Raw genomic sequence first — 22,288 nt, 5'->3', positions numbered from 1 at the left:
AAAGTGCCTTAGAAACCTGATTCAGGGACTCTAAAGCACATGAACACAAAGGTGGTCTCAAAATACCACAGTAATCATGCTTACTTTAATTTTTAAAAAATTGTTTTTTAACAAAGCATTTGCACATCATATTTTCTTAGAGATGGGTCCACCCCAAAGCAAATTTTATTTTATGTCCATCTCTCTTTCCATTAAAATGACAAATTTAAAGCTTAAGCAAAAAAAAAAAAAAATTCCCATGTAGAACTAATACGTATGTAATCCTAATCAACACAGTTTTAAAAATGTATCAGAAGCAAACAAAACCCACTATAGTCCTTCAAGACATTAATAATGGATAGCCGCAGGCAGTAACAAAAAAACATGCAATAAGTGAGCTGCCCTGCCTTTTGCTTACTCCATGCAAACTCAGAAGATGTTCAAGCCTCTTGTATGCCCCCAGCAGGCATCTTTCCAAAAAGCACCTAGGATCCTGAGAACACATTTTGGCTGCACGTCAACCAAGGATACAACAAAAAGTCACCATATAGAAAACAACTTGAAGAAGCACTTATTTCTGTGTAACACCTAGCATCAGTGGTTGACATCTTTCTCAATAATGATACTAAGGAAGTACTGTGATGCTGTTAAAAATTCACGAACAAGGAGTCAGTGGCGCTTTGAGAGGCTGTAGGAAGGGGATTTTTGCATCTATCTCTCTTCATCAGTACTTCTTTTTCAAACCAATCTCACCAAGGAGTCATGATGAAACTTCTTATGAAGATAATGCTAAGATTACACAACCCTCTCTTACTCATTTCCATCCCACAATCCACAAGCCCCTACAGATCTGTTTTTTCGGTAAAACACACTTGTTCTTCAGTTCTCTTTCCCCCAATAATAGATAGGAGAGGTTGGGTAGATAGCACTGCCGCTAGATTTTGGGGGTTGAGAGACAGACCAGCACTGACTTCATATAAATATTTCTGAATAAAGCACAGTTATTTGATTATTCTTGTATTGTCTTTTTTTCCCTTTGTAGTCCTAACACTTCTCTCAAGATTTAATTAATAGCTGTAACTGTGTCCTAATATAGTACACCATGTACTGCTTAACTGCTCACACCCAGATAGTCCCAGCTTCCCTCTTTCCTGTTCAACTCTTTTAAGTAGGTCCCTTGGGTACGCTGTTCCTGTATAGAACTGCTTCCCTCCACAATCATTATACACAGGTACTCCACTCAAAGTCTGTGAGGAATGAAGCAGGAAAAGTCTGAGTCTTAGAATTGTAAAAGGTGAATTTTGCTAAATAAATCTGTGCACTTTGTGCAAGCTCTGCTACCAGGTCAGTGTCTAAGAACTTTATGAAGGAATAAAAAGTTAACCCAGCCTCCCTTCTGTTTACTTTCACAACTGTGTGACTCACAAAATGAACATATTTGTAGGGATAGCATATTTGCATGTGTATGAAAGAAAGGCTCAGAAGTTCCTGTGCTTTTACATCGCTAACTCAAGGGAGTAAAACCAAAAGGAGTGACAGACTGATAACTGAAAATTCCTGAAATATTGCCTGAATTTCCATATAACTTACTGGCTTCAAGAGAATTGACAATATAGACTTCATAGAAAATCATTTCTTTAGCATAACCAAGCACTGAAAATATATTAAATTTGATCAATTGTCTTCATCTTTAGCATGATTAATTAGCAGAAGTACTTAAAAAAAAGGCACAGAAAGCAATGCTTTCTTTTAAAAATTTCAGGCCTTAAAGTATTATAGTAATACTATTACAGTTTTGCAATACATTACTTATATTGCTATTACAATACCAGAAAAAAATTCACTATTCAGAAATAATTATAAATGGCCAAATCATTGTACAGACTTCAGAACAAATGGAGAAGCAGTGATACACCTCACTTTCCAAAACTGGAGTTCATGAAAGATTGACTTTTAAACTTTAACATTTCTGTTATTGATATTTTTAAAAAGAATCACTTCTGACATTTGCATGACATATGGGATTCTTCAAAACTGAAAGACCTATCATCCTTCTTCATCTTCGTTCCAAGAGAGCTAATAGCCTAGCGATCAGCACACTTACCTCACAACTGGAAAATTAACTTTTAAACCCCTGTCCTAAATTAAGTGGAACTGTGATGTGACTCTGGATCTCCCGCATTCAGGCCTGATCACTCAAGAGTATCTCTCCCTAGGCCTAGTGTCCTTCATTAAAGTCAATCTGTTTTCAAAAAAATGTCTAATAAATTAATAATCTTCCTAAGGAAAAAAGGCCTTGCCTGCAGATTCACCTCCAGGACTACCTACAGATTCACCTCCAGGACTAGTCAGCAATACTAGATAAGTTAAATAAAAGCTATTTTTTGTACCTCTGCCCTTTGTTTCCTTTCCTAGTGAAATCTTAGATGACATGTGGGTCTCATACTCCTCTCACCTCAAAATTATTAGAATTTCCACATTCTAGAGAAATGCTACAAAACTTAAGTGGAAAAAAATCAGGGGCACTGGAAAAAGAAAAGAAAAAAGTTTAATATTATCTACACTTAAATTTTTTGCCTTATTGCAGTTCTGTCTGAAGTCAACATTGATCCCACACTACCTGCACAGAAAGGATATCCACATTTATCAGTATCTTCAGTGGAAAAACTAAAAAGTGCAAATGGTAACATTTACTTACTCATCTATCTGACAGACACATGTTTCCACCTCTTTCAGTGCCGCTTGCAATTTGAGTAACAATTTCTGATAGACATCCTGTGTTTCTAAATCTTCTTCTTTTAAAAGGTACCTCAGACCATGGCCCTCTTGCTGGCCAAGAGACTGTCCTGAGGGGGCAGCCATGGTGGTAATAGTATGCTGAACATAAATCATGGGATTCAGTTTACCTGGGAATAACCCAAACAAGGTTACATCAGTATCTTTTTTCAACATAAATTTTGAAGTGAGTAAAATAACTAATAGAAGTTGAAATACTTTCCTGCTTAAAACATTACGTAATTATGTAATTTTGCATATTATTTTGCTTATCAAAGCCAAGTTATTCTAGGAAAGAATGTGAAGTTACGACTATTTTTTATTAAGTTTTAATGTAAACTTAAATATTGAAAATGCATCATTCTTAGTTTTAGTATTTGGGACATCCACCTCAGCCAGTTACATTTTAAGACTGCATATCAGAAGCAGTGGAAGTGTTTCTCAAGCTCACCTCACTTACCTTGATCAGTGTTTTTATTTTCTTTTTCATGTGAAGAATGTTTTCTGCTGTCTAACTGAACACCAAAGGCACTACCAAGCGAAGTTGAGGTTTTAGGGTAAGAGACCTCCATCACATTGATATGGCAATTGGTTGGACAGAAATCACTGCTGTGAAGTGGTGAAATCTTTGACTTAGCTTGTTTGAAGGTAGGCCAAGCTCTGTTTTTTAATACTCTTGAAAACTAGAAGCGAGAAGGAAAACAAATTTTTGATTAACAGTTTTTGACATGTCCACACTTACTTGACAAAACTTGGGCACCTGACTAGAAAACAAACATTTGAAATACTTCAGGCATCCTAGACCTAGAGGAGCCCCAGGCTAGATTAGACTTCATAATTTCCATCTTTCTCTATAAAGTAAAGAAAAAATATTTCCCATTTTAGATTTTTTGGATTTGGGTTTTTGAAATGAATGATCCATTTTGCAAATGTAAATAGCCCTCTAATAAGGGGAGTGAATTAATTTTCCTTTGAACCTAATAAAATATTACACTTTTCCTGAGGAGGAAGTCTAGAAATTCTCTACGATCCAGTGCTGTACATAGATATTTTCAAGTGAATGTCTAACAAAAATTTCTGAAACCTTTGCCTGAGGCTATAATAAAGACAGAATTGGAAGCTATGAATTTTGAATTTCATACACTGAGAGGACAAAGATAAGAGATTACAGCATAAAAATTGCAAACACCATATTTTGCAGACTGCAACAGTCCGCCACCTCTTCTCTCACCCATATATCTTCTCAGCAATGATGAAGGCATTTTTATTTCTTTTCACTTTTATGGTCTTCCTTATAGCACCTGAATTTTTGTGCACACTCCTGAACAGACTTAGAATTATTTAGTTTTTAATGAGATGATGTCAATCCAAAATGGCAAAGACTGACCTGTGATAGATTAGGGCAGTAAGAAAATATGCCAACTTTAGAATCATGAAACTCATTAGATAAGGCTTTCTTACTGGAAAATGAGTTTGTCACCCTGTGCACCAGAAGTTTCTGAATGGACAAAGAACAGTTATTTTGCTTCTACAACTTTCCTCCTAATCAACTGAAGTTCTGTCCTTTGTCCACTCCCAGAAGCATCATTTTCTCCCTGTCCTAAGAAGTGTTACTTCACAGAACTGTATCTTTGGCAACTCTGATCATGAATCTACCGTGAATAGAATAAATGACAGAGTTTTGTCAGTCACAGGGAGAATTTCTGCAAAAATGTGTGTTCCTTCCAATGCAATTTGATATTAGGGAAGAATTTCTTGGAAAAAGCCATAATCAGCTACAAGTCAATGGTATTTTAATCACAGTATCTCTCCAGTCAAAATCCTGCACAGACCTATGTTACTACCTCAGTTGTGGAGCATAGCTCACGCATAAGAACATTTTCAAAGTTAACTTGAGAAAGTTTCTTCTCTACTAAATGTCAGTATAAATTCAATCAGGTTTCAGCTAACACTTCAGTTGAATAAAGGTGTATTGCCTCTAAGTAATAACAGGCTTTGGGGCTGGGTTTTAAATTTGCGTTCATTTTAATGACACATAACTTTACCCCGATGAACACTTCTGTACAACTGACTGATAAATTGCATTTAAACATTTATATTAGAACAAGATCTGGAAGATTACAGGAAATCCAATTATGGAATTGTTTCAAGGCTGAAGAATGTACAAGTAGTTAAAAAGGGCACTAAGGACACTTAACGATGAAAATGTTCTTGCAAGCAGTACATATTTCACATTTGAATCTCCCACACACCCTGTTCCACAGAGACCAAATGCCTGGCTACGATTTAATCAGGTCATAAGTCAGGCCCCAAATTCTTCTCATTTACGTGTTGAGAAACATCTGGGACTCCTGGCACTGGACTCAACCATGAGCAAAATGTTCTGATAATAAGAACAGGAACTGCAGAAAGCTACTGGGTTTCTATTTATAGAATTCTGACTTTCACAGTGAAACCAACAGCCAAGCTACGCTCAGGCATTCGGAAAGACTTCTGTTACTATGGTTACCTTTACCTTGCCAAGAAAGGGACATATATATTCCTGAAATTTATTGCATTATTAATGGTCATTAAGATACTAACTGTAAAACTATTAATTTTTGAGAAAATGAGCTTGAGACTTTTAAAAGCGCAGTTTATATCAGTAGTATCTGTTGCTAGACAGTGTTAGCACTATGGAAACTTCCTCACGGCTGTTCATTTCACATCCAGCGTAGCACAATAAAATTTCATGTATTGTCTTGGACTCTTGTAAAGAGACTGTACATCAAGCTCAAAATTTTTGGTGTTAGGAAAGGTATAAACACACCTACATGTTACTCTAAATATACTTTTCTGAATGTTAAAACTAATGAATATGCTTTTAAAAAAAAGTATTTTGATTTTGACCTGATTTTGACAAACCACAGAGGTTTATAACTTAGGCAAACATCTGAGAGCCTGGATGTTTAGCAATGTTTATCTGCCATATCAGAATCCTTTTGATGTCTCCCTCTGCCACCAAATTCCTTTGTTTATTCCAGTTCTTGTTAGGGAGCACAAGAGCACTCTGAAAAGTCTTTGGAAAGCAGCTCCTTGGCCTTGGTCCCTTACTGAAGTATCCCTACAGGCTTCTCTCCTTTTCCCTTGGAAAACAAGGAAACATTCTGTGTTCCTTTCCCCCCACCTTTTAGAACTGTGTGAAGTTTCTACAGTAAACCTCTTCTTTTCTTTTTTTTCTTTTTCTTTTTTTCTTTTTAATTTTTGCATAGTGGTTCTCAGAACAGATCAATTTGTAGATGCCGCAACTCAAATCATGAACTGAGATGACACAGGGCAGAGCCAGTCCTAAGTGGCAGTTTCAGGACTAGTTCAAACTAGCTCCAAATTCCTAATAATTAGGTTGTATGGCAGAGGAAGCAGCGGCTAGGATGAGAGACTAAGTCTGCATTAACAAATTGACAAACAGCCAATTAATTTATGCCCTGCTTAGCTAGACAATCATAGAGAGATATACTGACAGTAGCTAAAGGTCATACTCCAGGTATTTATTCACTCATATCTCACTAATCTAGATCTTGGATGTATGAAAGTCAGCACCTTCCACTTATTTCTGTATTATAATGCTTTATTAAGCCAAGTTAATCTAACAATGTACAGAGCCATTACTTTTAATAATCATGCTAGAAAAAAATCATACCAATTTGAAGGGCATGAATAAAAGATGAATAAAAGGCTAATAATTTGATATTTAAAATTAAGATTCATTAGAAGAAAAAATTAATTCCGCTGCTATTGTTTCATTTTTGGGTAACATCTGCAAATTCACTGAGTATTGGTTTAAAGCATTTACAAGAATGTTAGGCCTTTTGTGGGAAATATGCAGTTGACTGTATCCACAACTAAACACCACAAACAAGAAAGGTTATGATCTAGCCGGTGTCTAAAAAGGGATAATAGAGCACAGTTTAAAAACATAATTTATGCAGTTATACAGTTTAGTCATTCATGCCTCATAATAGCTAAACTTTCAGCCACATTTCTATCACTGCAGTAGACATTTTGAAGAGTATTTCAAACTGTACTACTTTTGCCTGTTTTTCCCCTAAAAGACAAATATCAGCAAACTACAGATGTGGTGGTCATACCTTTTTATAACTAGAGATCCTTCGGTAGATATGCTCAATTTTCTCACTGCAAATGACACTGAATTTACTCTGAAGCTCAGTGGGGATTACTTCATTTAAGGAATTCAGGCTGTTGCAATTCTGCACAAAATGCTCATCGCTTTTTGCCAGTGCTTCGAGAATCTACAATAATAAAAACAAAAGCAGTAAATTGTGAAATAAGATTACTAAGATAACTCCTTACTTATCATCCCTTATAATTAAAGCTGGAAAGGCTGACAATCAGTGGCCTTTTAAAATTACAGATAATGCTGCATAACAAAAATGAATGAAACTTGGGAAGCAAAGATTTATTTAAATTTATCTCTGGGAAAAGTTACATCAATAACAAGTATTTTCACTTGGCTTCTTGCGACCTTATCTGAGAATGGATTTACTAATAACTGCCTACTGATGTAACCGAATGGCTCACCTGAAATACATCTTCTGCTGTACTTACCTGAATATTATATATTATGAAAAGGTGATGAAACAACTGCAATACTTGTAGCAAAACTGATCTGGCAATATATGAAATACTAACCCATTGAAAAAAGCATACAAGAATATTGAGTGCTATCTTTTTGTATGCCCGGTGTATATATATACCAGAAATATATTAGGATTTAATATCCTCATCTGTAGTATACTCCAAATAGTTAAGAATCAGAGCACAATCTACTCCACATGCCAGCTTACAGAGTACAAAGAGAGTACAAGACACTACTTACATTAAGAAAGCACTGCATTAAAGATTTCTGAGTGCTTAAAACCCAAACTTATGATTTTGGCCTTGATCTGGTCTGGACCCTGATGCTGACTCCCTGCCACGCACCGCGCAACTGGTCTGTACTTTCTAGGGCAGGCCCACCAGTTTTACTTAGTTGCTGTCTGTTCCTCATTTGAATCAGGTCAGAAAAAACACACAGTTCATCATGGATGGTTATGAAAAGTTATAAAAGTTGAGCTGTCTTTCTGCATCTGTGATTTTGCAAATGTGTGTTCCTGCGTATACAGAGCTTGCTTTTACTTTAAGACACAAAAAAGACAGATGTCCTGGTACTTCTGTTACTCTCCCTGAAACAAATTAAAGTGGCACACGCAATTCTGATGAGATTAAGGAATATTTGGAAACTACAGCCTACCTTCAAAAAGATCTGACATTACAATGAGTTTTTGACCTTCTTTGAAGTTTTATTTGATAATTAAAAAAAAGGGGGGAGGGAGAGGAAGGAGGGAACACTTTTCAGTTCTTTCTTATTTGTTCAGTTTAGAAGCTCAATTTATAACCACACCATAACTTATTTTGCTTCCTGAGTACACAATCATTCTTCAAAATGTCAGAGGGACAAAGGTGACCCACAATTATGATATTAAGTGAAATACATATAATCCAAAGAATCAGATGTTACTTCATTGTTATTAAGCAGAATAAAAATTAATACATACAAAAATTGCTTCATACCTTTGCAGTCAAGCTGAAAAAACCCTTTGGTTCAACCATTTTCTCTAACACATGGCATTTTATTCCAGCTGTGCTGTCATACTCATAAACCACTCCATACTCCAGATGAACATTGTCAACAGTCAGACTCACATGATCTTTCTTCCCATCAATTATTGCCATAGTGTTAAACTTGTCAATTACCTCTAAAATAAAGAAAATAACACAATCAATTGAGAGGAGTGTTGGCCATTAAACAAAAGAAAAAGGACACAGGCAACATTTCTAGAAATGGGGATGCGCTCACTGTTCTATTTAAAAACGGACACCAACTACCAGCTGAATGATTTACAATCAGAAAGCCAGGAGGTTTATGGCTGCTAAAATACGAGACTGATGAGCATAAGCATGAACAGACAATTTCATGAAGTTTAAGAAGCAAGAACAAACAAGTTACAAAAGTCTCCCTTTATAAACAGTTACTGTTGAAGGAAAATAATTCAATTTTACTTATAATGTAGAGAAGTAAAAAAGCAACAAAAGAACTGGAAAGCTGAGAAGCTGTAAATAAACCAGAAGAAAATGACCATGAACGAATTTACCTTCAGAAATGCAACAACAATGTCAGCATTTACCCAGAGAACAAAAATACAAGCTACCCGTAACCATCTCTTTAATTATCATCTTTATAGATGCAGATGAATCCAGCTTTTTCTAAATGTGAATTGCTTGCAAATAATCTGATTTGTTATTTTTCATTCAGTACAGTCACTAACTCATCTAATTTAGCATTAAATAATTACTACCAGTGAAAATAAATCAGATAATTCCTAGGATTGTGCACTCTACGAATGAAAAATAACCAGATTTTTCCTAAAGTATCATAGAAGCTTTTTCTTGAAATTGGGAGTCCAACAATTTTCAGAGGACAGAAGGTTAAATTTACATCTTCAGAATACATAAAAGAATTGCAAATCCCTATGTGAAACAAATCTTATAGTCTGCTTGTAGTTTCCTCCCTGAAAACAAAAACACTGCCTGTATTTTGCTTGCTACTACACCAACATTCTGACCAGTGACAAAATAAAATAAAGCATCACATACCTTCCACTTTGCAGTCAAAGGCATCTCCTCCATCATCTCCAGAGGGCTTAGTATTTGTTTTCTGAAGATCTTCCTGTGCACTTTCAATGCTGTTGTAAACCCACTGTATAGAATCTTGCTAAAGAACAGAAAAAAAGAAAGACATAGGAAAAACTTTGCAAGTGCAACCTAGAGCAATTTTTTTGCTGCTTTTAAACATGAAATAGTTACTGTAATTCCCTAAGCATTATCAGCTTTACTGCTTTCAGAGCTCCAAGTTAAAAATAATAATATTTTGAAAATAACAGAAAAGTTTGGCTTTATCTAAAGCCATCTGAAGCATTTAATCAATTTACTTTTTTATTTCAGCATACACTGTCCTGAAACAGTATGAAATCCCTGACAGCATTGCTTTCATCAGTTTTATGTCCCAGCCAAAAATAACTTAAGACATTTCTAAACCAAATTATATATTGAAAAAAAAGACAGAAAATAATGAAAAAATAAGAAAGAAAATTTTTACTTCACTAAATTTGCCACGCATCCACAGGACTAGCATAGATTATGGAATAACCAGGTTAAGTAGACCTAATATACTTTTGGCTATCACCCACTTGTCCCTAGCAACAAGAATATACACTGCAACCCTCACTACTTGTATTTGCCTTTATAACAGTTATTTTATTATATCTGCTTTATTTTTTCCCCCAGCTTAGCGAAAAACAAAAAAGGACAGAATGCTTTTCTCAGGCCGCAAAGCCCAGCATCTTATGCAACTGAGTCAGTCATGAGCACAGGAATGGTGGCTTGGTCACACGGCCTACAAAGACATCATGTGGCAACCTTACATCATATTCTCTCTCCCCCCGCCCTTATTCACACATATGCCCATCACACATACACCATCCAAGAGGCATCCCTAGCATCCCCATCAAATAACCAGATGGGCATTTAATCCCCTTAAGGTAACCTGACACATTCATTTGCTTTCACCACAGGAGCAGATACACTCTCACCATCACAAGGTCCACATCAAGACACTCTCCCAGCTTACTGGAGGCATATGCTCATGTCTGAGCAGCCCTCAGGGAAGCGGGCTGCATGAAGTGTTCTGCCTGCCTACATCTAGTTCACCAACTGCACATGAGCCACTGCTGCTCGAACACAAGCAGTATAGCAAGGGTTGTAGAGCTGTTTGACAGAAGTGTCTGGCTCCAGATGAGACCATCTAAGATAGAGATCTGCTTTTTTCACAAAATTTCATCTTTATCATTATGGAAGGGGGACAATCAGATGCTTATATATTACATATATTATATATACTTACATGTAGATGCATATGTGTGTGTATATATATATATCCTAGCACTGTATAGGGCCTATCAAATATGTCATCTACAGAATACTCTTCCTCTTATACCTCACAAAATGTCTGATAGTCAGCTAATCAATCCCTCTCCAATAACTACAGCAGAATAAATGACACTTTTGACTATTCTGGAACCACAGCCTTTAGAAATAAGTTTGTGAAACAGAATTCAAAGTTAAGCAAGAATGACAAAAGTATAAGCTGAATGTTATGATTTTCACGCAAAATGCCAAGTACATCATATTATGCTTTGCTAATGTACAATATTAACCCATTATCTTTAACCCATGAATCACAGATAACTGTAAATTTTTGCTTGATTTGAGATGCAAATTCTCTCTAGGTTTCCTCGATTCAGCTGTGCCTTATTTTTTCACTCAAAGGCATTGAAATGTTTTAAAAAGGGAGCTGAACTTTCAGAGCTTTCTGTTGATTGTTGGAACGTACCTGTGCACGAGCCAGTCAACAGAAATGATTTTGAATCCCACCCCTCTTTGTAAATACATCTGAAAGCTGCTGCTTATTTATGGAGTCTTATACAGGTTTGTTATATATGTGGGCAGCATTAAGCATTACTACCTAACAGATCTGGATTGTGTCAAAGGACCCCTTACTTGGATCAACAAACATAGAAGGGTTTCCTTTGCTTCTTGATTCATATTTAACATGGCCTAAAACAAGGACTAGCTTCAAGTTAAACTGGAAGTCACTGTTTCAAAAGTTATTACAAGATATAATGCAATATAATCTGCAGCAATGTTCTCCAAAAGCATTATACAAAACATAAACTAAGCATAAATCTGTTACAGCATGATTAGTACCACTGCAAAGAAACTGTGCGTAATTTCATGGAGCAAAACCTGCTTTAAACTTTCTTCCTCCAGACAAGACAGAAAGAATATAAACACTTTCCAAGAGAAGTTACACAGTAACAATATAGTATATTCACACACTAACAACATGAATCTGAAATGAAGCTTCATACTCCAGGCACGCAGGGAAATTCCACACACTGTAAAGTGAACCACACAGAAAACAGAACAGGATTCCCTTTCAACTATGCAACAGCAGACCACAGGAGAGACTGCAATATTCCTATTAATGAAATGATGGACTAATGCATCATGCTTACAAAATAAGAGAAATCCATAGTCATCTTCCAAATAATTAAAATCCAAGATTTCTGAATAGGAAATGAAATTCTAGATATCTTGACTCCAGTGGGAATACTGCCATTTATTTATTTCAGTCTAGACAGGAATTCTCCCATAGCATTTGATAGCATTACATTTTAAATGAAAGTTTTCTTATAAATTCTTCTCAATTTGAGGATTTTAGTTATTTGTAGTTAGCTGAACCTAATCAGCTCCTTTTTTATATTGAAAGAAATACTCAGCATAGAAAAAATAGTGTAAATATTCCAACATATTACACAAATGGAAGAAAAATCATACAGGGCAGTTTCACATGTCAAGGCATGCATGCTAGCCAACCACTGCTTTTTGGATGTCACTAACGTCTGTAGCTACTCCACACTTGCACAACAGTTAAAACACATCTGGTGTTCTAGCCAGTTTTCATATCCCTAGACAAAGCACCCTCTTTACCACAGCACACCTTTCTTTAAAGAATAGGTGAGCTCTGTCTTGATCTGTTAAATAACAACTTCAGTTCTGTGTTAGAGTTAAAAAAAAAAAAAATCCAGACAGACATTTTCATGAATCCCTTTTGCAAGATACAGTTCAAACTAACTCTTATTTACAATGCTTATCTCATATCAGTGCAGTAGGTATGGGAGAAGGATTTCACACTTGATTTTAATTGGATTTTTCTTCTCAAATAACATGCACTGGAAGACTTTGTGAAGTTAATTAATGATACTGGTTCACAGTTTATGAAAAATTTGCAGGAACTTGGAAAAATTACATTATGGAATCCTGCTGATTTTGGTTTTCTTTCTTATAGTTTCTGTGTCTTGGAAGCCACGGGATTTTATTGTAAACTGAAAGTGAAAAAATCAAAACAAAACTTGCATACTTATATTAAAAAAGGAAAATTCTGAGTCCTTGAACTGTTTATTTCCTAAGACTGGAATGTAACAGGAACACAAAGAGACTTTTATAGATGCAGTATATGCACTCTACTCTCAATGTGCTGAAGTGTTACAAAATTCTAGAAGATGATCAGATTTTTGCATTACATTCTCATGATGATGAGAGGCAGTGAGCTGTGTAAATCCCCTCCATCAAGATAAGAAGATACCTCATAGTGCTTTCTGCACAGAACTGTAGAAACACTTGAAATAACCTTTTAAAAATACAATATGAAAAAAATATTTAGTTATAAGCTTAGATTTTTTAATGTTGAAGTTAAACAACCTTGAACATCAGCAATATATTGAGTAATTCTCAGCCTTTGCAGTTCAACTGGCTTCCCTCCACTTTCATTCACCATTCCTCTTCCCTTGTGACCCTCAAACACAAGAGATACACAGATAAGAGATGTACACCACACTGTTTACTTTAGTTGTAGAGAACACTTGAGAAAAAATATTAAGTCAGAAAAACTGCAAGTAAACCAAGTGAAATGTACCTGCATTGGGCGCCTGTATTTCCTGCACGCTGTGACGTGAGCAATAACACTTGCATGAGTCTCTTTGCTGACATTAATTCCATTGACTTTGATTATGCATTGGCCAGGGTGGAGACCTGCTGCAGCTGCCACTGTTCCTATAAAAAAAAGTAAAAGCTGACAGATTTCTTTTTCTAAACATCTCCCTTAAAGCTTATAGTCCAAGAGCCTCGTTTTGTATCAGCATCTGCTCTCACTGATTGTTGTTGTGTTGTTGTGATTCATGTTGTTCCACTGCCTGTGGCTCCTAGATAGAGCTTCTGAAGTCAGCTGGACTCTGCAAAGATACCAAGTTCTGTAGCAAATGATTCCATGCAAAGAGATGGGATAATTATTCTAAAGACTATTTTATGAAGCAAAAGTTGATGGCCAATATGAAAATGTGGAAAATTTGTCTAAAAGAAAAGGATTAAGAGAAATTAAAATGCTCTAGCTTGAAACCAAATAATCATAACCTAGATCACTTTTTTTTCTAAATTCTGTTATATACCCTAAGTCTATGGGCTCTTTGGCTGCTTCAGGCATATAAAACAGAAGCTTTCTGGTGATTGGCCTATAATTCAAAGAAGTATCAGAGCATACTAGAAATTCTTGTTAAACAATAAGTGAAAAACCCAAATCCAAGGATATTTCCATGTAGTCGGTCCTTATTTTAATCTCTTTACCAATCCACTTATAACAGAATCTGCCTAATTTAAATAAAACAATCACAGATAATTGAGTAGGAGATTTCATTAACTTTAATCATTTTGAACAAAGAAATAAAAATACTCTTTGAACAACATAAAATATATGGTTCAGTAATTTATTTTCACAATCAAATAACCACTTTGGGAAAATCCTCTATCCACAGAAAGAGTACTATAAGCAGCTGTTTCCACGTCTTTCCAACATGATTCAAGAGTCCTCTGGAAAGACAGCCTGTTAGAGTATGACCTTACTTCCATCTTTCTGAACACTCAGATCCTTATGTCTTTGTTAGTATTGCCACAAAGGTGCCAGTGACATCTAAATCTAACTCCAGCCAGTGTTAGAAAATATTTAGTCTTCCTTCCTGCAAGGCAAGGTGCAGAAGCTTGCTACTACAAAAGAAAAGGCTAAACTGAATTTGCAGGGCTGACAAATAGAAAAGTCATGTTACGATTTGTTAGGTTACCAAATTTGACAAGGAAAAAAATGAAAGAATAAATCTGGGCTCCCTCATTTTAGTTATTATCAGGTTTTGCTTTTGTTTGAAAAAAATAAAACCTGGAGCAACAACAGACGATAGCTACCTTTTTAATCAAATATCAAAGAAAGTCTTTGGAAATGACACCATTACCAGTTATTATAAATCCCCCTCTCCCTCCCCCCATAAAAAGTTGACTTAAAAATATATATTAAAATAGGCCTTGTTAAATATCTCTCAAGACAGCAGAAATATTTAGAATTCAAAAAACCAAGGTCCCAATTCAGTTAAGTATATGGTTTGTAAGCATACACGTACAAGTATACGCGTTTTAAGCATATGCTTAAACCTTTCAGGTTTAGCAAACCACACAAGCAGGCACTTATATGCTATTGAGATTAATGGGAATAAAATATGTGCTTAATGAATAAGGACAGGCAGCTAAATTGAGACCCAGGTGTGGAAATAATTATCGCATTGGCTCAATAGTCTGTAGCTTATTAGACTTTCTCCTCTTGAAAATTTAAATTCTAGCACCACAGCCTGGAAGAAAATCACCTAGCTCTGTCCAAATCTGGCTACTCTGCAGATCAACTCAGTTTAAGTTCCTCAATTACAAAGGGGGTGGGGGAAGAACTGCCCCACAGTAGCTGAGAATACAGCTTTAGGTGATGCTACCATCAACAACATACAACAGCAGCAAAGGATGCTTCAAATTCTTTTATTGCTGATACAGTAGTCCAGAACATACTGCGTTAGAGAAGGCAAGTGTTTGACAGTAGCAACACAAAACGGACCACACAGTGTTTAGAGCAAACATCTGCAATTACTAAGACAGGGTAAGTCACCAGCATCCTTGAAAAGATTTGCCAAAAGTATGTTTTCTGTAAAACATTTTCAGAGGATTGCAGAACCACCTGGTGACAACAAATTAACTGTCAGGAAGCGGATCCCAACACCCATTCACTGGAGAAGTTAATTTTGCATCTATCAGCTGTTTCTCAATCTGTAACTGCGTGACCTTAACTTAACTTACCTACATTCATATAAATACATACTGAAATAAACATCCAAAGAATTTCTGAAGAAACTATCCAAAGATTAAAAAATATAATAACATGAAATAATCTTATTTGGTTTTATCTCATGTTGTTTGTGAAACTGGAAAAGACCATCTAAGCTGAAACACTGGTTCTAAGTTTGATTTACCTAATGGCCAGGCCATTAAGATATTAAACACATGTTTACCATTAGTTTTGTCAGCTCTTATGCCTTACCTCTCCCAACAGCATGGACAACTGATGGGCCAAAGCCCCGGATTTGGAATCCAAGTCCATCAGCAGAGTCAGGAATCTTCACTGTCCTGAAAAAAGCAAAGAATGTGCGAATGCAGCAAAAGGTGGTATTTTGTTATTTATCATAAAAATGGACTGTAATGAGTACATTACAGGGGTATAAACCTCTTATGCTTTCAGTCAATTCACAATCTTGGATTCAGCACCATTCACGTTGCAGATATTTTGCACCACTTTAATCAGAAACATGAGCAAGGTATGATGTTGAAAGCAATCAGAGAAAGGCAATACGAGTTAACGTAGAATTTCAATATGCTTATTAAGGCGAGAGCACCACAGTTATAAAAGTTCTCCCAAAGGGACTGCAACTGTGGTTAAGACGCCACAGAATAACGACACTGAAAGCTCAGAGAAGACAGGCAGTCAATCAGCCAAGGGCACAGAGCCTTGGAAACAGAGATCATGGAAAGCCTTGTCACATGAGCTGCTGAAGGTTATGGAGACTAGATTTCTATTAGAATTTTGTTAACATCTAAATTTCTGCTTGGCAGCCTTTACTGAAAACATATTTTGTTGGAGTTTTTCTGAGCAGCTATACAAAGCCCTGAGTTTTGCAAAGAAAGGATTACCTAATACTGTTTATATAGCATGTAGACACATTATATTACACTCTCGCTTTGTTTAAGTGCGATAGTAATAAACCCATTGACAAACATAACATTAACAAAAACACAGTTATGAGAATCAGAATTCACATCTATTCTTCATACTGAAGCTCTGAGCTAGCCCAAAGTACAGTAAGCATATTGACATCATACCAGCCCAGGCTCCAAAGAAAGCAGCACAGTTGCATTAGTCCTTATCAGAGCTAGTCAGGTCATGCATGCACTGCACTGATTTAACTGTGCAGGCTTTACTGCCAGCACCAGCTCTGGGGTTCTTATTTATGGAATCTTTGCACTGGGCTCCATTTGCCACTGCAAAAGCAGACAAATTCAAATTGATGCAGAAAAGTGATTTAAAAATACATCTGAAGAATTCTGTAGTAGGTTTGATTTACAGTTTTAAGTAATATCACTGCATTATTTCTTGTACTTCCAGTTTTTCCTGGTATACACAATGTTTAGCATTTGGAGGCAATTATAAGACAAGATGGGACCCAAATCCCATTGGAGCCTATAAATCTTTAAAAAATATTTCAATGTTCTTTAAATTAATAAATTCCCATTTGATATATTTTTCACAAATACGGTATATTTAAATATATGTATTGTATATTAACTAAAGTTAATACAATCTATATAGTTTCATTCTGAAAATTCTTTATGAACATGCTAATGAGTTAACCATGCAAGACCATCACTGGCAGTTTAAGCTAAGAATTCACAATGAGAACATTGTCTCTTCTGCCCACACAGTTGTGCTAGTAGCAGCTTCTAGTAGAAAAGCAGATGGTATGGAGGAATAAATTCTTAAATTTCTCTGGCAACATTCACTAGATCTTCTCTCTCAACCTTGAGATTCATCCACATTTTCAGTGGTGAGTTGTGTCAGAAATGAAACCAAAATCTACATAAAAGAAAAGCCAAGTTATGCTTTGTATGCTTGCTCCAGCACTATCACCTTCTGTTTGCGCATGCATGCATGTGTGCATGCACTTTTTTTTTTGGTAGTTTCAATCCAGATGATCAACTTTAGGCCATATTTCCTTCTTCGCTCTTTTCCTTATTCTGGGTGTGGCTGTATTTCTCAAGATACATCTTTCCTAAAATGCCTTTGCTTATTAAAAGGAGAAATACGTCTCTATTCTACTGCTTAACCAAAGCCATCCTAAAGGCAGTCTGCGTGTGCTACCTAGTAACAGGGGATGGGATCCTCCTTACTCTGTGAAATTTGACCAAAATTTCTCCTGACTGCTGTTGCTTATTCTCCTCTTTCTTTGGTGCGTATGTAAACCAGTAACAACTGCATTAACTTTAATAGACTTGCGCTCATTTACACATCTACTGAATTCAGACATTAGGCCTCACTTCTTATTTCTTTTCCATAACAAGAATTTCATTGAGGTAGCAAGGGTCAAACCTTTGTAAGAAATGCCTCTCTTATGTAAAGATCTGGAGTTGTTTACTTGTTACTCTTGTTTATATGACCAGTGCAGTTACAGAAGAGGCCCATTAGATCACAGAGTCTAACTTCTGCCAAACCAGGAACTAAACCTCAGACAGAGGAACTTGTGTTATAAACAGAGTATCAGATAAGTGATCAAAACTGCCCACATATTCATTTATACTTCTGCAGTTTCTACTTAAAGTGGCAGAACTGAAGATCTAAAGCAGTGCTGTTTCACTTTTCCTGACTGACAAATGCAATAAAATAAAACCCAAGCAGATCAATTTGCTTGGCTTTAACAAAGTAAGATTAGATACAAGACTTGGTGCTTTGATATTATATCCATCATTTTATTTCTTCATGTTATTATTTTACTTAATCAGATAGCTTTGTAAGAGACTTTTAAAAGAACTAAATAACATCCAGCAATAGGCATTTCATCCCCAGCATTTAAAATAACCTTACAGTAGTGCTGTTTAAAATTTCACTTGTCTTTTAAAATTCACTTCAGTTGTAGTTTTTAAAATTCCCCCAATGGTATGACAACTTACTCCCGCGGTTTAGTGCTCACAAGAACCCGGAGGGGCTTTCTGCTGTTTAAACATGCTTTCAGGAAGCAATCCACTTCACTAAAGGGTCGCAGAAAAACCAGGTCACCATTAATGGCGAAGATTTTTTTCCCAGCTTCCAAGCCTGCCATCTAGAAAATAAATAACAGTTGTTTATATGTTTGCCTTTTATAACCACCAAGATTATATTTTCTTCTGCTTGAATGCAGCCCCAATAGGAATAACGATACATATATTTTCTTTACATTCTTTATGCCTTCTTCACATAGTGCGCAGAGAAGACTAACAACACAAAATAGTTCTAGATCTAGTTATATTGACATAGAGCATACTGTAAACTCTAATTATGAAAACACCTAAATGAGTCCTAATCTTAATCAAGGTTTTATGACTACTACAGTATCAGTTAATACTTGTAATAATTAACACAACAGCTTTCACTGAGCTAGGTTTTTTGGTTTTGTTTTTTTATGGTGTTACCAAATTTGCCCACCTTTCATTCTCCAAAGGAACTAAAGACTTATTTCAAACAGATGGACTTGATGAATATTTTACTAAATGAATATTTATTAAGTTCCAAAACTGAACAAGATTCTTAAAAGTTTTGTGGCTATGCCTGTGAGCCAAAAGTACAGCATGTCAGATCACAGACAATCTTTAAACTCTGGTTTAACAAGAAAGAAACCATATCCAGCTAGGATGCCAGGAGTACACAGTGCTGCTCAAGGCACACACTAAGTACGTGCATGAGCTTAGTGCATTTGGGACCATGACAGATCTCACTGTAGAAAAGATAATAGGGAATTACACAAAGCTCACGGAGCCAACTCATCTCAGATACAGCTCTGTAGCTGTATTACATTATGGCTTCGTTGTGTCTATTTTTATCATAATTCCTGTCCCATCAGGAGATGTGCAAGGACTTTAAATCCAGGTCTAATATCTTTCTCTTTTACAAGAGATTATCATCCTTTTTTTATCTTTATATGTATAGACACTCATACATTTCTGTGGCAGCAGTATGAATTTACTTCACAGAACATCTAAAGCAATACTAACAAACAGAAAGTCTGTACTTTCTTCATTCAGATTCTGAAATTCTAGACTTTATACAAGTGCAAATAAAAATCATTAAACTTTAGCACACCCTTTACTGTGAAATAAATCAAGTACACATTTAAAGAGTAACATACTTGTTTTATATTCATTTCATATTTTACCAATAAGCGTGCATGCTACTCATTAATAATGATGTCACTGGAATATTATGAAATGCATAAAAATAAATAAAATTTAACTTATATTACTACTCTCAATACAACAAATTACCTGAAAATAAAATGAGTATTAATAATGGTCACAGTTTTGTTTTAAACAAAATAATTTTAGAAGTTCATAACTACAGTTTTCTTGGAAAGTTGTCAAATTATTGTGCTATCATGTATGATTATAATTTTTCCTAAATGATGCACAAAATGTACAGCTGTGAACAATTCAATAAAATATGGAAAATATAATATTTGATACCTCAGCATTTGATCCTTTCTCCACCACTTTGATAATAGGCACTTTATTTTTATCTTCTAAACCAAAACCATAGGTACCTTCATTAGATTTAATCTGAAAAATAAAATTGTTTAAAATATGGTTCAAAAATGGTTAAAAAGAGTTAAACTATAACTCCATTTTTGTCACTATATCCAATTTATTAATCATCAAAACATATGATCATTCATTTTATTAACTCACCAACAATGACTTGGCTATTACATTTTCCACTACTTTTAAATCATGTTTCATGAGCCTGTGTTTCATATTTGACCCTTCCATTTCTTCATCCGCAAAAAAACGGAACAGCAGTGGTTCATCTTTAAATTCGCTTTTTTCTAACACTGTATGATACAGAAACACAGACATCATTTCTTTTTTTTTGGAATTCTTGAATATCATATCTTTCATGAACCATAAAACATGGTGTTTGGACAAAACATGGACATGTGCACAGTTATTAAATGCTAGCAAGCTATTTTGTGCGTGAATCTAGGCAAATTTTAATTTCTAACATAAATAACAGTTTTTGTTTGGATCCATTATAGATAGCTATCACTAAGTTCATTTTCAAGTACAACATGTGGTTTCACCATAGTGAGGAGGACACATTAGCCTGAAAAGGTTTTACTGAAAATGTCAGGCACAGAGGTTTTCTCCTAAAAGGGATTTACAAACATGATTTTGGAAAGTTCTGCTGGACAGCTGTTGGAGATCAGTGCTCACCACCAAGCTCTGGCACTCTTCAGGTGGTGAAGCATGCTAGCTTCATTATTTGAAATGGGTTTACTGGGGATGTGGAAGCAACTAGAACAGCAGATGGATGTAGTTTATATGTTTAAAAATCCAAAGGAAAAAGAATGAACAGTGTCTGAGGGGAAGTTATTCTCCCTCCTTCTCTAAACAAGCTGATGAGGAAATCATTTCTTCCTCCTTTTATTTCAGTAAATGACCTGCCACTTCAATCCTTTCATTGAAATCTTGCTTCTGATGGCATTAAATTCAGCCTTGTTCTCCTCATTTTCAGTTCTGCACATATCTCTGCTCTCTCCCATTTTTCTTTGTTCTCTGCTGACCTCATGATTTTCTCACTTTTCTACAGTCCACTTTCTCCTACTATCACAGCTTCACATTTTCAAGTCATGTTCCTCCATACTTTCATTCATTCTTCCAAAAATGCCTCTTTTTTTTCCTCTTAAGAAATCACTTTTAACATCTCCTCCTATTTTTCTGCCATTATCATTTGTTCCTACATACTCCCTCAATTTTTGTCTTCACTGTCATCTGTGTGAACAGGTATACCTGCTTAAGAATTTTCTTTCATAAAGTGGCTAATAAAAACTCCCCCCTAAATCATTCACAGAATGAAACCCTCAGTACATACTATAAAATTGACTTAAAATAATTTTCAAATATACAAAGTTTTGTTTTCTTGAAATAGCATAGGTTCTTCAGAAAAGCATAGGTCTCTTCAGAAATGCAATAAAACTACTTACTTCCTATCCCTTCTGTAATATCTTTAACAGCCCCTGCATTTCCTTCCTGCTAAGCAGATGGTATTAAACAAAAGGCAAGCATTAGCTTGTACAGAATGTACTTACTTACCATGGTGCATAAATCCATTGTCACAAAGAGCTACGCCAAAGATCATAGCTTCCTCCCTGGTCCGGCAATCCCCCTGTTAAACCACAGCATGGTCTTTTTATATTTTAACAGATGAGTAAAATGTATTCTATACACACTGGTGTAACCTCACAGGGCAGGCAACGCTGGTAGATTATACTTACCATTGCCACCTTTATATACACATTTATAGTGTATATATAATACAGTGTACATATATTTGTATATATAGCAGTATACCTCTTTATAGTTACAAATAGAATATGGAAACATTTTAGTAACATTGTATTCTCTATAAAAACTGAACATAATAGAATCTAAAAAGGTATCAAAGTTAAAATTGGTATATCTTGACTTAGTGACCAGACTATACCCATCCTCATTCCTAGCTTGCCTAAAATAAAACAGAACTGATGACAGCAAATTGATACTACTTTTATCCAAGTAGTCAGTAATTTTGAGTTCTCAGATCCTATCCATTTGAACTAAAACTGTGAACAGTGTTACATGCTGAATCACAAAGCTAAGTCTCATTAAAACATTTGAAGTT

The 22,288-nt window shown here is 35.5% G+C and overlaps 1 protein-coding gene across 1 annotated transcript in view; it reads right to left on the bottom strand.

Moving 5' to 3' along the window:
• The window catches only part of PREX2 (phosphatidylinositol-3,4,5-trisphosphate dependent Rac exchange factor 2), a 185,281-nt gene that overhangs the window by 74,249 nt on the left and 88,744 nt on the right, over window positions 1-22,288 (bottom strand). Inside the window, exons 15-25 of the mRNA XM_013942875.2 lie at window positions 21,721-21,793; window positions 20,317-20,459; window positions 20,095-20,187; window positions 18,550-18,698; window positions 15,872-15,957; window positions 13,388-13,524; window positions 9,448-9,565; window positions 8,365-8,549; window positions 6,882-7,043; window positions 3,215-3,437; window positions 2,678-2,885 (exon numbers count right to left, since the gene is read on the bottom strand). Coding sequence (XP_013798329.1) covers window positions 2,678-2,885; window positions 3,215-3,437; window positions 6,882-7,043; window positions 8,365-8,549; window positions 9,448-9,565; window positions 13,388-13,524; window positions 15,872-15,957; window positions 18,550-18,698; window positions 20,095-20,187; window positions 20,317-20,459; window positions 21,721-21,793 — 1,577 coding nt within the window. The remainder of the gene's footprint in view (window positions 1-2,677; window positions 2,886-3,214; window positions 3,438-6,881; window positions 7,044-8,364; window positions 8,550-9,447; window positions 9,566-13,387; window positions 13,525-15,871; window positions 15,958-18,549; window positions 18,699-20,094; window positions 20,188-20,316; window positions 20,460-21,720; window positions 21,794-22,288) is intronic.

Source organism: Apteryx mantelli, chromosome 2 (genome assembly GCF_036417845.1).
Source record: "Apteryx mantelli isolate bAptMan1 chromosome 2, bAptMan1.hap1, whole genome shotgun sequence".
Taxonomy (NCBI): Eukaryota; Metazoa; Chordata; class Aves; order Apterygiformes; family Apterygidae; genus Apteryx; species Apteryx mantelli.
The sequence above is the reverse complement of the archived record's forward strand: the minus strand, read 5'-3'. Positions and strand labels throughout refer to the sequence as shown.